This window comes from Anomalospiza imberbis, chromosome 1 (genome assembly GCF_031753505.1).
Source record: "Anomalospiza imberbis isolate Cuckoo-Finch-1a 21T00152 chromosome 1, ASM3175350v1, whole genome shotgun sequence".
Classification (NCBI taxonomy): domain Eukaryota; kingdom Metazoa; phylum Chordata; class Aves; order Passeriformes; family Viduidae; genus Anomalospiza; species Anomalospiza imberbis.
Genome location: NC_089681.1, coordinates 97,032,860 through 97,053,090, shown reverse-complemented (window position 1 = coordinate 97,053,090; position 20,231 = coordinate 97,032,860). Strand labels below are relative to the sequence as shown.

General features: G+C 35.0%; 2 protein-coding genes across 5 annotated transcripts in view; both read right to left on the bottom strand.

The window, feature by feature from the left end:
• LOC137480146 (solute carrier family 12 member 7-like) overlaps window positions 1–20,231 on the bottom strand; it is a 66,114-nt gene that overhangs the window by 39,221 nt on the left and 6,662 nt on the right. For all 4 annotated transcript variants that reach the window (XM_068201142.1, XM_068201161.1, XM_068201152.1 and 1 more), the window contains exons 2-8: window positions 14,027–14,121; window positions 11,831–11,953; window positions 10,064–10,210; window positions 9,275–9,329; window positions 6,962–7,092; window positions 4,609–4,850; window positions 2,666–2,877 (exon numbers count right to left, since the gene is read on the bottom strand). In XM_068201142.1, the coding sequence (XP_068057243.1) occupies window positions 2,666–2,877; window positions 4,609–4,850; window positions 6,962–7,092; window positions 9,275–9,329; window positions 10,064–10,210; window positions 11,831–11,953; window positions 14,027–14,121 (1,005 nt within the window). The remainder of the gene's footprint in view (window positions 1–2,665; window positions 2,878–4,608; window positions 4,851–6,961; window positions 7,093–9,274; window positions 9,330–10,063; window positions 10,211–11,830; window positions 11,954–14,026; window positions 14,122–20,231) is intronic.
• Window positions 14,026–20,231, bottom strand: part of NFX1 (nuclear transcription factor, X-box binding 1) — a 120,966-nt gene continuing 114,760 nt past the window's right edge. The window contains exon 22 of the transcript XR_011002719.1: window positions 14,026–14,121. The gene's annotated coding sequence lies outside the window, so the exon portion shown is untranslated. The remainder of the gene's footprint in view (window positions 14,122–20,231) is intronic.

Sequence of the window (20,231 nt, the reverse complement as noted above, 5' to 3'; positions counted from 1 at the left end):
GAGGAGGGAACGGTGATGCCCTCTGTCTTCAGGAAGGAGACAATCTCTGTTCTTGAGACCCTTGGCTCCAGGGGAGGAAGAAAATAGGGGGACTGTAGTCCCAAAGTAAGAAGCTGAACTGTTGTCTCTTTTAGTCCGTGGCAAAGCATCCTTAAAAGAGCCCTATGAGCAGTCTGTCCATGCACGGTGGTGAGAGCACTGTGACATGGAAAGGAGAGTGTCACACTGGCAGATTTTCTCCAGGTGGTTGCCATGTGTGACATAGAAACACAAGGGTGGCAATTGTGTTTCCTGAGGGAGTCTGTGGTGCAAGAGAGACTTCTCTTTCATTTGAGAAACTGAGTATTGATTATCTGAAGGGTGGCAACTTGATCAAAAATCCCGGGTGGTGTCTCACTGTAGTTTTGTTTAGAAATCGAGTAAGAGGAGGAGTGTTTTAGAGGGTCTTCATCCTAGATTTAGTGTCTATGTTTTTTATAGTAGTAGTAATTTAATAAAGTTTTTTTTCTTTGTTATTAAGCTTAAGCCTGCTCTGCTGTGTTCCTGATCACATCTCACAACATTTAAGAAAGTACATTTTCATGGGGGCGCTGGCATTGCACCAGTGTCAAACCATAACACTAAGATAGTGAAACGCATTGTTATGGAGTAGTTCTTGTTTAGAGAAATGTTAATCAGTGAACAGAAGCAGAGTGCATATTTTCAAAAGCAGGAAAAGCAGTACTCAGCCTGAAATCTCCAAGAACACTGAAATACCTGAGGTTGATGTGAAGCAGTATTTATACCCAAGGAAAAATGGAAGGCCATTTCTTTCATTTAAGAGTGTTTCAGGGAGACACAGAAACTAAGGACTCATGAGTAGCATTTCTACAGGAACAGTCAACAGCAACAATAAGAGTTGATAGAGGCAATAAACATGGAAGTTATTTTTTATTTCTGACAAAACTTAGTAGTTATTCACAGTTTTTCTTGAGTTTTGAAAAACTGGGGAAGCCTCAACTCAGCTTTTGTATAAGAAAATTGTCAGAAGTATTCAAATTCCTTAAGGGAAACATAAATGAAGACAATCCACTTGGATCAGTCCATCTGTATTGCCCATGTTTTTAAAATATTCCTCACCCAAGGAATCTACACGAGACAGTGGATAAGAGGAAATCTCCTATGGATTTAAAAAAACAGTTCAAAGACAGACAACAACAGGTAAAAGTAAATGGAAATACAGCTTTGTAATACAGAAGAGCCACCAGTAAACTTCTACAAGAATGACCATCAGGATGTAACCAGTGCTATCCAGTATACTCAAACAGCCCAAAAATAGGAGCTAGCACCAAGATGAGAGCCTGCTGGCAATTCTCAGTTAATTCAAAGTTGCAGAAGGAAAAACAGCTGCAAGGAACTTAAAAAAAAAAAAAAAAAAAAAAAAAAAAAAAAAAAAAAAAAAAAAACCAAAAAAAAACACCATGATGAAATTCAGTAGAGGTAGGGAAAGAGCAGTGAATACTGGAAAGCGTGTCGCTTCTCACCCTGAGCTTTCAGCAGACTCCTGGTCTTTAGAGATCTTAGCATTATGTGAGAATAAATTAGCAAAATATACTTTAATACAGGATTGCTTGTTCACTGAAACATTAAATAGTGAATGGAACAAGAGAAAAAAATAGTACTCAGCCTGAAACCTCCAAAAAGTAAAAGAACAATTTAATTCTTACAAGGTAGCAAAAAATTATAACACACAGCTAACTTGTGAGCTGGGACAGGAAGTGCAAAATTATTCATGAAAATTGTAGATAAGCATATGGTAAATCATAAAACTCAGAGAACAAACTCTAAGCTACATTTCTTGTAGCAAGCAAATAATTTCATTTTTTGTTGAGAAAATTATTTTTTTAAAATCCACAAATTTAGATTCAGAGAAGTCTGTTTCATTTAGTACCTTTTAATGTATTTGTACACTTTATATGTGATATTTTAAACTGGAGTACTATGGCAGCAGTGACTGTCTAGTGTCCCTATGTAGCATATTTATATAAATCAAACTTTATTTTAAAGGAACACAAAGGAGAGGTATCAGAGTATCCATTTCATTCCCAGAAATACTATTTGTGTGTGTACAATACAAATTATTACACATTTAAGATGAATCCTATGACTTGATGCAATTTGAATTCCAAGCTGCCACAAGCATACAGATCTGTAAAGAGAAGAAAATCTATATACTTTGTAGACTACTTTTCTCTAATTCAATCACTAACTTGCACACATTGGACAATCCACAGAACTTCATTCTCATTGCACCACCTGTGAACTGGAAACAAGTTCTCCCTCAGGAGAGTTTTAAAATATATTAATGAGTAGATATTGAAATGTGTGTTTGGCATACACATTTTTTAAAAAAGCTGTGATGAGCACTTAATCACCTTTTTGATTGAACAATGGCTTTTGAAAGTGTACCTATAAAACTCCAATTACCCCCAAATTAAAGCACTTGATACTAAGATTCTAAAGCCAGATGAAAATTTTATAGGAAGAAGCATGCTCAAGGTAGCAATCTTTCACACAGACATGGGGAAAAGAAATAGTGACAGACTAGACCACTATATTACTGACCAGCCATTGGTCAAATTAAGAATGTCCAAAAACTTTTAAATCACTGTGATTTCCAACTTACCAGTTAGAACTCCACTCATTATTCCTGGAATTCCTTGAATTTCTGTTACATTATTGAGACTGAAGTAGTCATCACATGTAGCATTAAGCAAAGAACTATCACAGAACAGGCGCCACAAAGATGTAGTCTTTGTTTCATTATTGCTTTCAGTAAATTTGGCACAGACATCAAAGCTGCGTTTTGACAATGTACGGTTTCCAAGGAGACAGATACTATAAACAAGAAAAATAAAATCAGTGTTCCTTCAATACAAGGCTGTGAATTAAGCCTTTTTTTTTTGGCCACCAGACTTCTTCAGAAACCTGTTATTTACACTATCTACCTTAAGGCCTATACTACATCTACTAAAACAGTATATAGTTTCTACATCTAAAACTATCATCAATAGCCTTTAAAAGATGGATCAAATATTTCTGGTATTGGCAGCTATTTTGCCTTCTGATTTGTTCTTCAGAAAGTACAATCAATTTAAGCAGCTTGACTACTAAATAACAACAATTATGATGCATTCAGTCCTACAAGAAAGAAGAAAAATTAAGTAATACTTTATAAACTTAATTAAAAGATGAGTCTGATGAAGAAAATATAAAATTAAGATTAAGCAAGTAAACCATGCTCATCCTTTTCTAGCAACTAAAAACTTTAAATGATCCTCAAAAACATTACAATCCAAAAGCTGTTTTGTTTGGATTTTTTTAACGACCACCATCAGATCAGTCTTACCATTACATAAAATGGCACATGAGTTTCTCCTTTTGGGGCAGACTCTAAATGTAAACCATTATATTTAGTGGAAAATAAACTCTTTTTATATTTTTCTCCCCAATACAATAATATTACAGTAATAGCCACATATAAAGTTTCCAGGAAATTGGTAATGAGTCTGACCTATGCTACATATCCACATAAACTCTCTTTTACCTATACAGGTGACAAAAAGATATTACTATTTCCCCCTTGGAAGTTACTGTAAGAAATACAAGTTTTATTCAGAAATATGTCAACATTTTACATATTGCATGTAAAATAATGTTACAGAACAGTCCACAAGTACTGCTCTAATGGTCAATTTGAAATGTAATTACCAATGCTTCAAAGTAGTATTGAAGTTGTAACATATGCAACATAATTTGTAACATACATAACATCATTTGTAATTGAATCATACAGCCAAGGATAACTCTAGTTATGAAGTGCCATGCAAGATTGAAGTTATCAGCCTATTCTGATCATGTCTTAAGCAATATAATTTTGTTTCCTCTTTCAACAGAAAAATATGCACAAAAATGCAACTTATAAAACTGGGTAAAGTAAAATGCAACTAAAAAGTGGAGTAAAGTAGTAACTCCTATTCAGCTAAGAATTAAGCACATCAAGGACCTTGAGAAGCAATGTGTCATGCATAACAACAATACCATTTTATTTTATTAATGGGAAAGCCTTCACAAACACAAGTGAATTTAAACACTTCAATGTTTCAATTTTAAGTAGAGAGAAATGAAGGTTTCTAAAATTTATTCATAACACAGAAAGTTTAAAATTATGGCTCTTATTACTATGATTAATAGCTACAATGGTTTATTGATCTTTTTACTTTATTCTATAGGTTTTAGTTTTAATCTTTAAGTAAAGCAGTCACATTTACTGTCAGCAAAACCCACCTTCTTGCTCCTTGGGTGTGGATGAAATAACAGCCAAATTTTAAGCACCAAAGAACATTTTCTAGAGTTACCATATCTTATGAAAAATTAGAGAAATATTCAGATATGTAACTCAAAATAACAAATGACCACATCGGTATTTAAACTACAGAAACCTACCACTGAAACCAATGTGTTTGCATTTTGAAATTTAGCTTAAAACATGAAATGGTTACAGTAGCTATTCCCTCCCCACACTTTTTTTCTTTTAAATAACCCACACAACTCTGATATTGCACTTACGGAAAGTCAGGTGGGTCAAAAGCAGTCTTAATAACTCCAGCGTATATGGCAATGATGGAAAGAATCACACAGGCAAGGAAGACCAGTGCAAGTTTGTTGACATACTTTACTCCCACAAAAACTACTATGGCCATCAGAATGACAATACATGTTCCATAGACTCTCATATTGTTCAGCATAGCCTCTGTTTCTTCACCAACATCTGCCACTTTAAATATAGCAGCACTTGGAGAAATATAGGTCTGCAAGAGATACGGTGAACTATCATACATGTAATAATGAAAATTTTATTAAATCATTTGCTTGAACTATAAAATCTAACCTTCTATACCAGTTTTGCTTTCACAAATGAGTTTAGTGATATAATTTGGGCATCAAGAAACTGTAAAGATAAAGGAAGGAAAAGGGTGATGGTGAAGAAAAACAAGGTTTAAGAATAGGATACAACTTTTGCTCCAGCTTCTTATCTCCTGCTAAAGAGCTTCCATTCCTCAAATTCATGTGTCTGCCAAATGGGAAAAACCGCTAAGGAATGTGGGAGGGGAAGGAAGTAGCACACGTAAAAAGGAAAAAACCCAAACCATAAACAGGACTTCAACTGACTGAAACAAAATATGAAGAATCAAACAAAAGTATAATAAGCTAAAAATGTTTTCAGTACTACACACCCTATATAATACTTAATAAAACTTTAATCTAAAGTTGCAACAGCACAATTCAAGATCAGTGTGAAGAAGCTTAGTCATGTGCTAAACCAGACATTTCAAACTACTGCAATTTCAAACAAGATTCTCTTACAGATCTCTCTTTCTTAAATTTTGGTATGTTCTACCTGAAAGAAGATGGAAACTGTTTATAGCACTTATACCGATAAAATACACGTGAGAAGACAAATTGATCTGTAGTTCTGAGACCTTGGTGTACTACACTACACAACAATATCTATATTCCTTCTTCTAGCACCCCTAAAAACACTCTTCTCAGCTACCAGGGCTTGAGGCAACTCCAATCCTTCAAAAAAAACTGCTCAAATGACTATTTTTCAATAATATAATTTCTAAAGGCAGGGAGAAACTTTGAACAGGAGGCTACCATGATACATTCATAAGCAAAATCCAAGAAATAGATGTAGACAATTATTTACCAGAATTTTCTTAGATTAATTTAAGTTTAGCAAATTAGTATTTACTAGAATGCTGAAAGATATGAAAATTGTCACATCATCATGGAAGAAAAAGAAAGCTAACTAAAAAAATTATTACAGATAAAGTATATATTGTTAGAAAACTCTACATGGTGACATTGCAGAAGTTTCAGGACCCTACATGGTGACATTGCAGAAGTTTCAGGCTCTGTATGGAGGTAATCCAGAAGATTTTCTTGTGTATTTTGTTGCCCTGCTGTTCAAAGCCTTTGCCAGGGAAAACCACAGGCAGATGACTGTTTTCTGTTTCTCCAAATAATACATGCCCCAGTGAAGGAAAAAAAAAGTAATACTCATGCCTTGTGGCTATGTCAGGTGTCTATTCTGAGGTCTTTGACAGATATTCTGGGCAGCATTTTACTTCAAATTGTGTAGCTGGATCCCATACATTTTTATGAGCAACACAAACCCAGCACAACTCTCCCTCTAGGGAGAACAGTGCACCAAATTCAATCTACAATTCAAAATGTGCTCGTGTTACTACTATAGATCAGACAACAAGCCAGATCAGATCACACAAGCAAGCATTAGTGAATACTATCTCTAATTTAAATGTAAAAAAGCCTGGATTTGCTTACATGGATCATAGTAAGCAGCAAGAAAGAATTATGAAGTATCTCCTGTGCATATCTTCAGTTTCTGATATGATGACCAATTATTGGCCCCTCCTGGATGATGCAAAGCCATAGTAGCTGGGCCACTGCCACACAGACAGCCTTCCACAGCATCTTTGCAAATATATGAAAATTCAAAGCCAGTAGTTCGGAAATGAGAAAGTGTGATAGATTATTGCCTCATCAGAGATATGCCCTTCATGTTCTCCACAACTTTTCATTGGGCAGCAGCGAGTTATCCTGGCAATGCTTGACGACTATTATTTGAAAAGAGAAGATTTCTGCTTGGTTCCCACATTATGTAGAATAAATATACATCAAATAGCATTTAATTTATTTTTGTATTAGTGATAAGAATTTAACTTCCTCAAACAGTCACAAGTAGAGTAAGAATAAATATCAACATCCTGAAAATGTAGTAACAAAATATTAATAATCATCAAACTAGAATGCATTTTAGACCATTAAGAACATTCATCAGCAATATCCCAAAACAGCCCAAATACATTTAGTCTTAATAGAAACTAGTACTTACCAATAAAATTTCAATGGTACCAAGAATGTACATTGCTCCTGCAAAGGTTGTGCCCAAGTAGAAACAAAGTCCCACTGCTCCACCAAACTCTGGCCCTAAAGATCTTGAAATCATGTAGTAAGAGCCTCCAGCTGTGAATTTAAGAAAACAAAACAAAAACAAAAACAAACAAAAAAACTCCTCCAGGCCTCAGATTTAGGATGGCAGTAGAACAAAAATTTGAATCATTTAATCAACATAATCATGATAACTACTGCATGTGTCTCCACTGACATGCTCATGACAAGACTGTAATCAATGTCTGTACCATCTAGGTAGTTAGAATGCACATTTCAAGATTAATATTCCCATGTGCATTGTCTGTGGAACAGGAAGTGAAGACCAAAGCAAGAAGAGGAAAAATTCCACAAGCTAAACAGAAGTAAATTAGAAAAGCCTATACAGGTATAAATAGATGTGAATGAATTTTTAGTTTCTAATGTTAAGCTGTTCCCCATCAAACAATAAATTTCAAAAAAATTGCTTTATGAGACAAGAACAAAAGAGAATATTTTCTTCTGATTCTTTCTATTTTCTGTACACAAAACCATTGCCACTCTAACTACAGATCACAGTTTTTTATTACTGTTTAAAGGTGTTGGGTAGGGATTGCTTTTTCTTGTCTACTTATATACTATTCACTTTGACCCTGAGTTCTTTAATTCTTCTCGCTCTCATTTCCCATACATATGCATCATCTTTCTTTAAGTCATAAACTACACCACCACCACCCTATTTCCACCACACTATTTGCCTTTTAATAAGGCTCTAAATTTCAAGCTCATCTCTTTCTTATAGAATGTCAACCAACTCCCTCAAGGCAAACTCTTCTCTCTGGTTCCCTCTCCATCTACTCTTAAATTCATGTTTTTTTTCCTGCTTGTGGGAAGGAGACAGAGAAAAGATGTGTGTAATTTTAAATAACATACATCAATGTGCAGAGTCTGAAGCTGTTTTTCATAGACTTATTAAGATTGGAAAAGACCTCCAAGATCATTAAGTCCCAATCACTGACCTAACACTACCAGGTTCACCACTACACCCTGTCCCTAAGCATCACACCTCCTTGTTTTTTGAACACTTCCAAGGATGGTGATTCCACCATTTGCCTGGGCAGCCTGTTTGCAGACTTCAATGTTTTCAATATGAATGAATGAGAAACTAAGAAAGATATTATGATGCATCACCAATCCTTTTACTAAATATAATGCTCTTGCATATAAAGGCAAAAGCAAGGATCCTGCTGCTCAGGTCTCCTTCAATCCTAGGTTCATATCTGTGCTTTCTGCCTTCTCCATACATTCCAGGACAAGCATCATTTCTGTAAGAAACTGGCACCAACAACAAAAAAGTGGAAATTAAGACCTGTCTCATGTAAGAACTGCAGGTTTCAATGTCTGTGAGAGATGCTAAACAAAATCATTAAGATGAATATTAAAAATATGAGGGAGAATAGAGCAGAACATTTTAGTTACGTGCACACTGACTTGAATAACTCCATTTTATTATAAAACACAAGTATTTTAAACAAAATTGTCTATTGTTTCTTTATTTCATATATGGTACTGTATCCCTGAAATACAATTATAATACAATTATTCTACATCCTACACAAATTATAGCTTTTACTTTTGCCCAACAACTTCAGTTTAAGTTCATTAGCTAAATTGTTCAGAGTTCTTACCAATATCTGAATACCAGAACTATCAATTATTGTGCTGAGAAACTGAAAAGGGTAAGAGCCTCAAGAGCTAACTAATTTTGCAACTAAAAAAAAAATAATCCAATTACTTTATGAAGCCGAATCAATTTATCAATCAGTCCTGAACATTTAAGGAGATGGGCAGAACCTAGAATGTTTATACCAAAAAATATTTTTGCCATGAGACTAGTTACTATTCTTGAAGAAAACAAGATACCTAACTCCAGTGTTTAGCTGGAAGGTAGGAAAATTCAGGAGACAGAAAAGTAGTAGCCTTATTTGTAAAGAAATTTGCTTTGTATGAAGACTACTCTCCATTAATTCAATTTATAACGTCTTATCTTTGACTAAAACAGGATCAAATGACTGATGACAAAGATGTGCTGCAGACTGCAATTCCCAGAAGACCCAGTTAAAGACTGCAAATCACATTAAAAATTTATTTATAAAATCAATTAAAAGAAAAAAGGCATTTGACACAAAAGCATTATTTCTGATATTTGAGAATTATAAGAATTTCTTATCCCAGTATTATTTGAGAATTTGCCATGTAAGATAAAATTCTTCATTACCTGGAACTACACCATTTGTTGCTATAGCACTCATTGAAATTGCAGTTAGCATAGTCTGTGGAAAGATAAAAGAGAGGAAATTTAAAATACCAGAGTTTTGGAGGGGTTTTTTTGAAAGACTGGGCAAAACAGTAATCAAATTGAACTAGATTTTTTTCCCCCAATATGCTTAATTTGGGATATCTATGCAACTCAAGTACTCAACTTTTCAGCAGAAGATTCAGTTAACTTATACTTGACACAGTCTTTAAAAAAGAACTGGAAGAATACAGACCATTGCATATACTTAAAATAGTATGTTCATTATTCCAATTAAAAAGTAGTGAAAACTAATTGTAACATTATTATGACAATATCTAGTAGTGGTTTCATATTCTAAAAAAATACTTTATGGACGCAATGCGGTGGGGTTTGATTTGTAGTTTATTATTCAGTTTGTTCTGAAGTTGAAAAAAGCAGAACAGTTCATATCTCAACGTAAATAATGAAATATTTGCTAAAGGCTGATTTAATAAAACTCATATAATATTTCAAACAAAAGCTTACTTTGATCAACTCAAAAGAATGTCTATACAGGTTAGACTGACACGTGACACTCACTGCTTAAATATATAACCCATTTCATTACCCTCAATTCAACCATATTGGTTAAATATCAGTACAATTTTACCAATATGATTACATACAGTTATTTTTCCCCTGATACTCATATATTAGAAGGTATCAGCACTCTTCCAACAGAGGATTTGGACAAGAGTTTAAAAAATAAGTAAAATAAGGGTAACTTACACAAGCGCAACACATGAACACAATAATGAAAGACTCAAGAACTCCAGCTGTTCCCACAATCCATGTTAAACGCAAGAAAAGGATAACTCCCAAGATGTTTTGCAAACAGGGAAGATATACACCAATAAAAGTGCCCATTCGTGGACCCTGGAAACAAAGTGAGAACATCAATTCCCTCACACTAAAAAATTTACTTCCATAAACACTTTATTCCACAAACACTTATCACGAACACTCCATGAACAAATGCCAAGTGAAACTGAATGGTAGCTTCAGAGTGTCCAGCTTTGCAAATATTCACGTGCTATTTATGAAGAAAAGTTCCTGAAAAGAGAGAAAACTATTTGTGAGAACTCTCTTGTTCCACAGGAATTAGGATGAAACCTTGATAGGGATAGGATGGCCCTTTATCTGTTGATTATAACACTTTACAAACTTTTTCTGAAATACCAGTTACAGGCTAAAGTTACAGTTTAAGATAAATTATTGTCATAATCAAAATATCATTTATATTCTGCAAAACGTTGATCACAAATTGCCACACAGCTGGCAGAAAAAATTATATTCAATAGTAATTTCAATTTTAAAAAAAGACAGACAAGGTATTAAGACAGAGCATGAAGTAAAGCAGAGCTGACTACATTTTTTTTTTCAAAAATTTTAAAACCTGCCACAACATAGCATATGTGTACTTTTTATTTGCTAATGATCATCATAGGTCAAGACACACAAAAACATTCAGGCTTCATCACTAAAGTTTCAGTCTTCTACACTTATGAAGAGAAACCAGGCTTTGAAATACTGTAGTTAGAATCAACAGTTATACACAGTAGCTTTCCAGTTACACAAGATGGTCTTAAATCACAACTTGGGCTGTGAAAAATGGCAATCAATTTAAATAAATAAGCAAGCATTGATGTTTAGAAGTTATCAAAATTATTAAGAAAACACTAAATTTTCAAGTATTTATAAGAAACCATAGAATGACATTTAGACTATATTTTTTATTTTTAGCATCTTGGGCAATATCCATGTGCAGCATCAACACCACTGTCTCAATCACACCATTAAAAATGCTACTCTGACAGTCTACTACTTAACTATCACAATTTCAGAAATGAAATTAAGACACATACATAAAAATTGTGTTATCAGGCCACCACATGGAGCACAAACAAGATCAAGTGCAAGTGAGGACATGAAGTTAATTTGTTCATAGTCAGCTCCAGAGGGAGTAATAAGGTGCTGCATTGACAAAAACCTCTACACAGCAGCTGAAGAGACAACAGGGTACACACTAAGGAAAGTGTGCGAAGATCAGTGTTACTTTTCTCAGATCTGAAGTTTATCTTCAGATGAGATGAAACAAATATAGATCAAGCACAACTAGACAAACAGAAAGAAAACACACTCATAAACAAATGCAGGATAAGCAAAAAGTTAAACAAACAGTTGAACATTATCCCTGACCCTTGCCCACTATCCTGGTACCAACTTCCACTCAAAATCTCCCTTCCAGTCAAATGAACTGCTGTTCTAAGCTTATTTTCAAACGTATTTTCATCTGTCTTTTCTGCTCTGTGCTCATTTTCCTTTTTCTCATTCTCACGTACTTCTCCTCTTTTCTTCATAGCTCAGCTTCAGTTCTCAACATGGTATTATAAACCTCACTCCCATTTTTAGGTGTCCACATATTCTCTTTACAGGTTGAAAAATACATCTCTTATAGCTAGCTTTATCTCAATAAATTATTAGAATTTGAAGTACCTTGACTTCCTTTCGTTTGCTGTCTTCATCTGCTTCATGTTCCACCACTCCTTGAGTCAGATTAGTGTAGTTTGCTAGTTTATTCAGAAGAGATGACACCATGGGGTTACTATCCATTTCTTCCTGTTGGGTTTTGAAGAATACTGCATTTATTAAATAATTTTTTTAAAGTCAACACTTTATGATACTACTTCAAACAGATACTCAACAGGTCAGCCCTGATTCAGCCAAATAAAAAAATTAGCATGACAGAATACCAGTCACCTTTCAACCAACAAGAAAGTTCTATTATTTCTAGAAGTTTAACTCTACATGGCTATGTTGCACCATTTCTTTCATATTTTTACACTACCTTACAATATGCAGCTCTGATATGAGGAAAACCTAGATAAAGACCACTGTAATTTTAAAAGTCTATTTTTATTACAACAAAGTCTTTAGTGGATTGTACTGGTACGGTTGAGTCATTAGGGTGTTTTTCCAGCATCTTGCTTGTGTTTAGAAAGTGACTTGAAATGATTTCTCAAGCACTAAATTACTTAAGTACCTCTCTGAAGTCTAGTGCTGCAGGCTTACATATTTTATCTTACACCAGGCATACTACTTCCAAAGTGTTAACTTGTTGAAAATACCCATACATATGCATATCACATATGTTATAGCACCTGACACAGAAATCAGCCCATCTTTCTTTACTGCTACAAAACAAAAACATGCTAAAACAAATAATACAATCCAGAAGAATATACAACACAAGAATTCCAAGAAAAACAGATCCAAGAGATTTCAATTAAATACAAAAAATTGAATACTGGAAAGAAGACAAGAGATCAGGATGACAAACACAGACAAGAAGTAAAGTATCTCTGCCTGGAAGATTAGGTAATGATAATGGTCATAATAGTCAAACTTCTTTTTAACTGTTTATACAACTCTAACATCTGAAAACATAAGAAAAACAAGATTGTAGGAAACTTACTCTGAAACATACATATTATCAAAAAATTTCACAACACCAGCAGTGATGAAGTCACTAGAAGGCTTTCAATGCAATACAGTTAACAACAATATCTATAACTTGAGATACATGGTTTTATAAGAGCTGATTTAATGTAAGCCATGTTTCAAAATAACAGCCTCAAGACAAAAAGCAGCTATGGCCAAATTATCATCACTGAGGAATACAGCAACTAATTTGAACCACATAAAGTTTTTGAAATGGCTTTATGGAGTAGAGCTTGAAGGAGAAAAATTCAATGACAGGACTTTAATACCATCATTCCTGTAAAAAAATACTAAGGTATTGCATACATGACAAAAAGACAATTAATGATCAACATTACTTTGATCCTTAGCAAAATTTTCTCTAAAACAGTGAAGAATAGTAAATATACATTATTTGGGTCATACACAGGTGAGATGAAAGACCTTGTCCTCTGTGCAAAGATATTTGAAAGGAAGAAGAGAGAAATGTAAGAGAACAACAAGAAAACATTGAGAAGAATGCAACAGTAAGGTGGCTAAACGATGTTGGAAGCACCTTGTTTTTGTTAACAGCAAGCATCAGAGCAAGACTAGTTGATGCTGCTAGAGCAGAGCAACTAAGGTTTTTACTAGAAATACTACTTAATTGCAAAAGTGGCCCTTAAAAGTACTCAATTAATATACTTTTTTCAGTAATTTGATTGTAATAATTCAGTTGATTAAAAAGGTATGAAACATCCATTATGAAGTAGATGTTTACATTAGAAATTGCTATGGTGTGCTCTACACTGTAGTCGGACACTACAACTAAGTCATGGTTTGAAAGTTTATTTTATATCTTTGCTGCTTAACAAAAAGTCTGTAATTCCCCTGTTGAATACATTATTTTGCTAATCCTTTTAAAACTGAATACTGCTTTCTTTTAAAAAGATTTAACTTCCAGTAGTTTTCTCTAACAATGTCTAGATCCTAGCCCAAAAAATGTAAATGCACAAAGACTTATTTCATATCTTCACTTTAATGCACACCGATATTTACTGTTCTTGCCTATATACCATTCAAATCCACTGAAATGGAATGTTAGCAGGAACCAAACTATGAAAAAGTTATTAAACTTCATTTTCTCCCCCATTAAATTTTAAGACAGAAAGAAAAGAGGTGATTGCTCATCTCCATTAAAGGTAAAATATATTTTTGGAGTATTTAACTTACCTCAAAGAGAGCCATATTCTTTCCTTCATACATGTTTCCTCTGCCCAATTCTGCACAGTTAATAAATGGACTACTTTCCCTGGCAATCCCATCCCCTAGTGGAAAAGTAACACAATTAAAAACAAGAGGGGAAAAAAAAGATACATTATACTATAAAAGGAATAATCAGAAGTCTCTGGTTTAAGAATTGGATCTAAATAACACCGTAGGTTGCTACAAATCCAGTTTTTATCTCAGACATATGGATGTTAAAAATTTAAGGAAATTTAGTTTAACAGTCTAATCTTGGTATAGTGTTCCATCTCTTAACTATTTAACACACATACTGATTTCTCCCCTACCCTTTCTAGTTTCCCTAAAAACACCTGATAATTGCACTTCATATAAAGGTTTTGAGTATAGAATAAAATAACCCTCCAGCTAACCTTTTTTATTACTTTACTGACTCCTGCAAAAAATCTCCAGTAGTTGAGGCACGAATTTATGAAATACAATGCAAAAGGAATTACTTTGTAAAGGTTGTGGGGACCCTTCCATGACATGTTATATTTAACACATTCCTTATTGAAATATAAATTGCATTAACTTGTAGCTCTACTGACCTGCTCTGGCACACCTCTCAAAAAATACAGCATTACTTTCATTGCCTTTCAGCCCACAAACTACAAAAACTATTACATGCTGATACTGTCACAACACTGGCATTTCCAAATAATCTCAAATCCTTGCCTGAACCACTTTGCCTGTGTGACCTTTTGGCCTTATACTCCCAGATTAATAGCACCTACAGTCTCTTAACTACAGAATTAAAGAACAGTTGGAGAACAAGCTGTATTCTTTTCCTCTGTCTCCTCCCTCTGCTCCCTACATGAAATGCCAGAAGAAAACTCTGGCAAATGTGTACACTAGTCTCAACACAACATATTATCTGGGTTGTAAACCAGACAGAAATATATCTCAGTCCCTCAAAGATGAGGTACTATGGATTTCCCACCGATTTCCTACCACTCTCCACAGTATCACTATACTTATTGGTATCATGACATAGAAACCACATACTGTCATAAGAGACACAGAAGATAACAACTGTCCTAAATATTAGCGCTCTAAAATTAGTTCTTCAGTCCAGAGAAGAAATGGTGATGAATTCACACATCCAATATATCTCCTTCTATCCACATCCTCCAACTTTCATTTTTCTGTTTCTCTACAATTTATATTTGGTCTCCTGCTACTTCAAGTCCTACAGCCGGGTTAGGTGCCCCTCTTCTAACCAAGGTTAATGCAAGGCCAGCAGAAGGAACACTGTCAACACAAAAGAATCTCCCTCATGAACTAACACCTTGAGATGTTCACAGTATATGGAACGTGCTGGTTTCGCACAAGATTATCTGAGAAATTAGCATTTATGGGCTCCACTTTAATGGGCACCACTGTACTTAGAGAAAGGTTCAATTAGCTTTATCACCGACAACACAAAAGCAACTCTGCCTTCAAACAAATACATCCCGATTCCTCTTATCATTTTGCTAAAGCATATGAGCACTAGGATTTCTTGCTTAAGACACTGCATTTTCTTCGCAAGATTTTTGGAACATTGTTTTTCATTTAGTTCCACTCCTGAAATCACCTCATTATCTCTGCTGAAGTTTTTATAAGCCATTCATTAAAAGGTACATTCCCAAGTTAAAATAAAAATAAGGTTGCTTGATTTCAGTCTTGCCAAGACCACACTTCTATTGACTTACTCACCAACTGACATCTGGCACCTGTAATTATTAACTAAATATTAGTAGTCCTTTCAAGGTACTTCCAATCCCTTCAGCAAGTATTACTCTTCAAAAAGAGAGCTGGGACATTTCAGTTATTGTTTTGCATTCATACAGAGGATAATGTCACTGGAGTTACTGGAGTGGGTATCATTACACTAATCTAAACACCAAAAGGCTAGAAAAAAATGTTAATCAGTATTCATAATTCCGAAGTTAAAGAATATAGTTTTGGCTGACCAGTTCTGGACAGGCTTCAAACGGAAAAATGCAGAACTTAGGATCTGAAGAACACAAAACCTATTTCAGTGCTTACAACCAATATTCTGCCTATTTCAAAGCTTTCTAATGATAGTCTTCAAAATAGTCTGGTAGTGACAGACTGCAATAAAGTCCTGTTTCTCTAATACAGTTCTCTTTTTGTATTTGTGTATGTTTGGCACAGCAATTTGATAGGTAATGCTGATCATGTAAAATATTATTTTAGCTTCACTTGAAAGAGAATCAATGCTGAAAAGTTGACCACAAAAGCAAACTGACAAGTACTTTGTCATCTGCAGTTTGTTGACTTCTTCTGCAATTATCATGAAGTCATTAGAACCACAGAATTATAAAAACATTAAGGTTGGAAAAGAACCCTAAGATCAGGTCCAAACTTTTACTGAATACTACCACGCCAACTTAACATAGCACTAAGTGCAACATGCAGTCATTTCTTGAACACCCCCAAGGATGGTGGCTCTATCACTTCCCCAGGCAGTCCAATCCAATGTTTAACCACCTTTTCAATAAAAAAAATTCTTCATCATGTCCAACCTGAGCCTCTCCTGGTGCAGTTTGAGTCTATTTCCTCTAGCCATATTGCCAGTTGCCTGGGAGTAGAGGCCAACCCCTACCTTCCTACAACTCCTTCCAGGTAGTTATAGAGGGTGATAAGGTACCGCCAGATCTTCCTTTTCCTCAGGCTGAATGACACCAGCTCCCTCAGCCACTTGTCATCAGACTTATGCTCCAGACCTTTCACCAGTTTCATTGCCCTTCTCTGGACACGCTCAATATCTTTCTTGAAGACAGGGGCCCAAAACTGGACACAAAACTTGAGGTGTGGCCTTAACAGTGCCAAGTACAGAGCAACAATCACTTCCCTAATCCTGCTGGCCATGCTATTTTCAATAGAAGCCAGGATGCCATTGGCCTTCTTGTCCACCTGGGCACATCACTGGCTCATATTCAACCAGCTGTTGACCTGCACTCTGAGGTCCTATTTTGATGAGCCACTTTCAAGCCACTCTTCTCCCAGCCTGCAAAGTTGCATGGGGTTGTTGTGCATGAGCTGGTGCTTTGCCTTACTGAACTTCATACATGTACCACAGTGGCTAACCTCCAGTTGTTGTTTGTCTGGAACCTCCCCAGTTTATCAGGACTAACAATAATGATAGAGAACGGCTTGGCAAGTTCTTCTGCCAGCTCCCCCTGTACACTCTAGTGGGTTCCATCCAGCCCTATACACTTGTGAAGTGGCTCAATGGATCACTGACTACTTTTTCTAGATTACAGGGGGTCAGTTCTGCTCCCCATCTCTTTCTACCAGCTCCAAGGGCTGGTTACCGTGAGGATAACTGGTCTTTCTGTTGAAGACTGAGGCAAAAAAGGCACCTCAGACTTCCTCATCCTTTGTTACAATGTTACCCTTCGCATCCAAAAAAGGACAGATTTTCCTTAGTCCTCTTTTTTGTTAATATAGTCATAAAAACACCTATGAACACCTTTGAGTTTTCATCACTGCTGTCAACAAAATCACCTTTATTTTAATTTAAAAACACCACCTTTTGAAGTATGCTTACTTAAAATGTTTAGATATACAGTGAATCTTATTAACATGTAAGTCAAATTGACATGTATTATACCATTCAGTAGAAAGAACTAGTTTCAAAATCTCAAAACAAAGACAATATCTATGGTGAAATTAACCTAACAAACTATTTCAATCTTTAGCTCATCCTTTCTTCAAAAGAAGATTCAATAGAAAAGAAATTATTCATTAGAAAACCAGAACTAAATTAAGACAGGATTAACACTTTTCACAAATGCTGTAAATCTTGCTCCTCATGCATCAAATGGACAATAGAAAAAGCTATTTCAGTTACCTCTACTGAGGTAACATGGAACACAATAGGAATAAGTACTTCATTTCACTAGTAAGTCTTAAGCCGTCTATGGTTTATCTTAACCCTATCCCCTTGAATTCTATGAGGAAGCTTTAAGATAGTCAAATCACAGAATCATGTAGGTTGGAAAAGAGCCTTGAGCCTTACCACGCACTTAACACTGCCAAAATCACCACTAAACAATGTCCCTACGCACCACACCTATACATACTTTAAACACCACCAACGGTGACTCAGCCACTTCCTTGGGCAGCCCATTCCAGTGCTTGACAAGCAAATCACCTTTTCCTTAGGTCTCTTTGAAATTGTGTCTGTTTAAACACTTCTCAAGTGTGAGCTGAGTGAAACATAAAATAAAAATTAGAACTTCCAATGTAGTTTCAGACGTATCTTTAAGCTGCATTTCTTCTGAAATCCAGTTTCTGCAACTAAAGTGCTCCAAAAATCTCTACTTTCAGTTGTTTGATTTTTGAAAGTAACTCAGTTTATGAGGGTTTATAGGCAATAATCTTAAATCTAGACTAGTATTTGATTTTGGACCACAAAAAAGGCAAAATAGAATAACCAAAAAGAAAACCCTTCTTTGGGTTTGTTTATAGCATGTTTCAGCTGTTTTCTGACACACAAAAAAAATTTGCCTGTTGATGTCATACTCCATGTCACTCAACTTAAGTTATCAAAGCCTAAGTTTTAAAAATTATGTTTCTACCCTCATACCTACTTTAAAAACTATTATTACAATTTTTAATCTGATAAATAATGTCCATATAACCTAGCACAACTTTGTGCTTACTGCTGGACCAGTAGACAAACTAAAGCCATAACTGTTGTACCTTTCCTAAAAGCCTATGTTGTATTTGCTGTATTGATAGGACATGCAAAAAACCCTACTCTTGATTTCTATAGATACTCAAGCACTGTGATGAGTGGTTATATCTGCACGGAAATTAGCTGCAATGACATTTTCTTTCATAAATAAGACATACAGCTACAAGAAGAGAAGGTAAGAGATATGTCTCAAGATAATATTCAGTGTCTTGACACAGATCATCACAATGTGCACGCCTATACACACCAGTCCCCCAAATGCCAACGCAGTGTAACTCACACAAATTATCACAAACTATACCAGAGCTGTGCTGATCTTAAATTTTCTGATAATGTCATCAGATGATTTTTTATTAACATTTCCACACATCAAACAAAACTTAGATAAAATTTTTTGTGTGTCACAATTCAGTGCTGGTCACAGACACAAAAGGCAGTACGGTATCCAAATTCATATTCTTCAGAAGTTGCAGAGTAGTGATCCTCACAAACACCAAAAGGTAGATTACTTTTAAGGTATGTAAACAGTTAAAAATTTCTAAGCTGATCCAAACTGGCCCATTTTATACAGTGTAAACCGGAAGCCAACAGTATAGCTTAAACATGCAGACACTACCTTCGCCAATAAGGTGGCCCTCTTATCAAGGGGTTGGACTACATGAACTCCAGAAATCCCTTTAAACCGTAACAATTTTGCAATTCCCCTCTCACACTTACTACTCACCCCTCTGCATCCCCATATCATACTGTTCCTCACAGGAATTGAACTATTAAACATAAATGCACATGCTGTCACCAGAGACAATGAGCTTTGGAATGAGCAATTACTCAAATAGAAACAACTTCCTCAGCATTCATGACAATTCCACCTCTGCTTCCTTCCCCACACCTGATTCACAAGTGGTAGAGTATGAAAAATATATGTTATAGCTGTCTTGTTATAGAGAAAGTGTCAGAGAAAGGCTAGAGGTAGACAAGGAAATGATCATTTAAGTGATCCTAAACTTGCACTGTGATGCTTTTTCAAGATATTAGAACAAAAATATTTTACTATCTAATTTCCCATCTTTCTACAGGCTCAGGAATTTCATTTGATCATTAAGCTCTATAACTTTAAAAAAATCATATTGAAATTTAAGCAGTGCATCTCTTGATGTTTTCAGAACTGAAATAAGAAAAAAACCTATTAATTTATGTAAAGCTTAAGGGTTTTTTTAATACTGAAAAAATCTCAAATTGTTCCATATTTCTATTTAAATTTGGTTCTTTCAGACTTCTAGCTATAACATCCTAGTAACTGCTTCCAAATTTAACCACTCAAAGTATTTTTTCTCTGTGAAGGTAACTATACTTATTCAAATCATCTCAACCTCTCTTGAAAAATCGAAAATGTTCCTAAGCATTTTTCTAACTTTTAAATTATTTTGTGGAAACATTCTA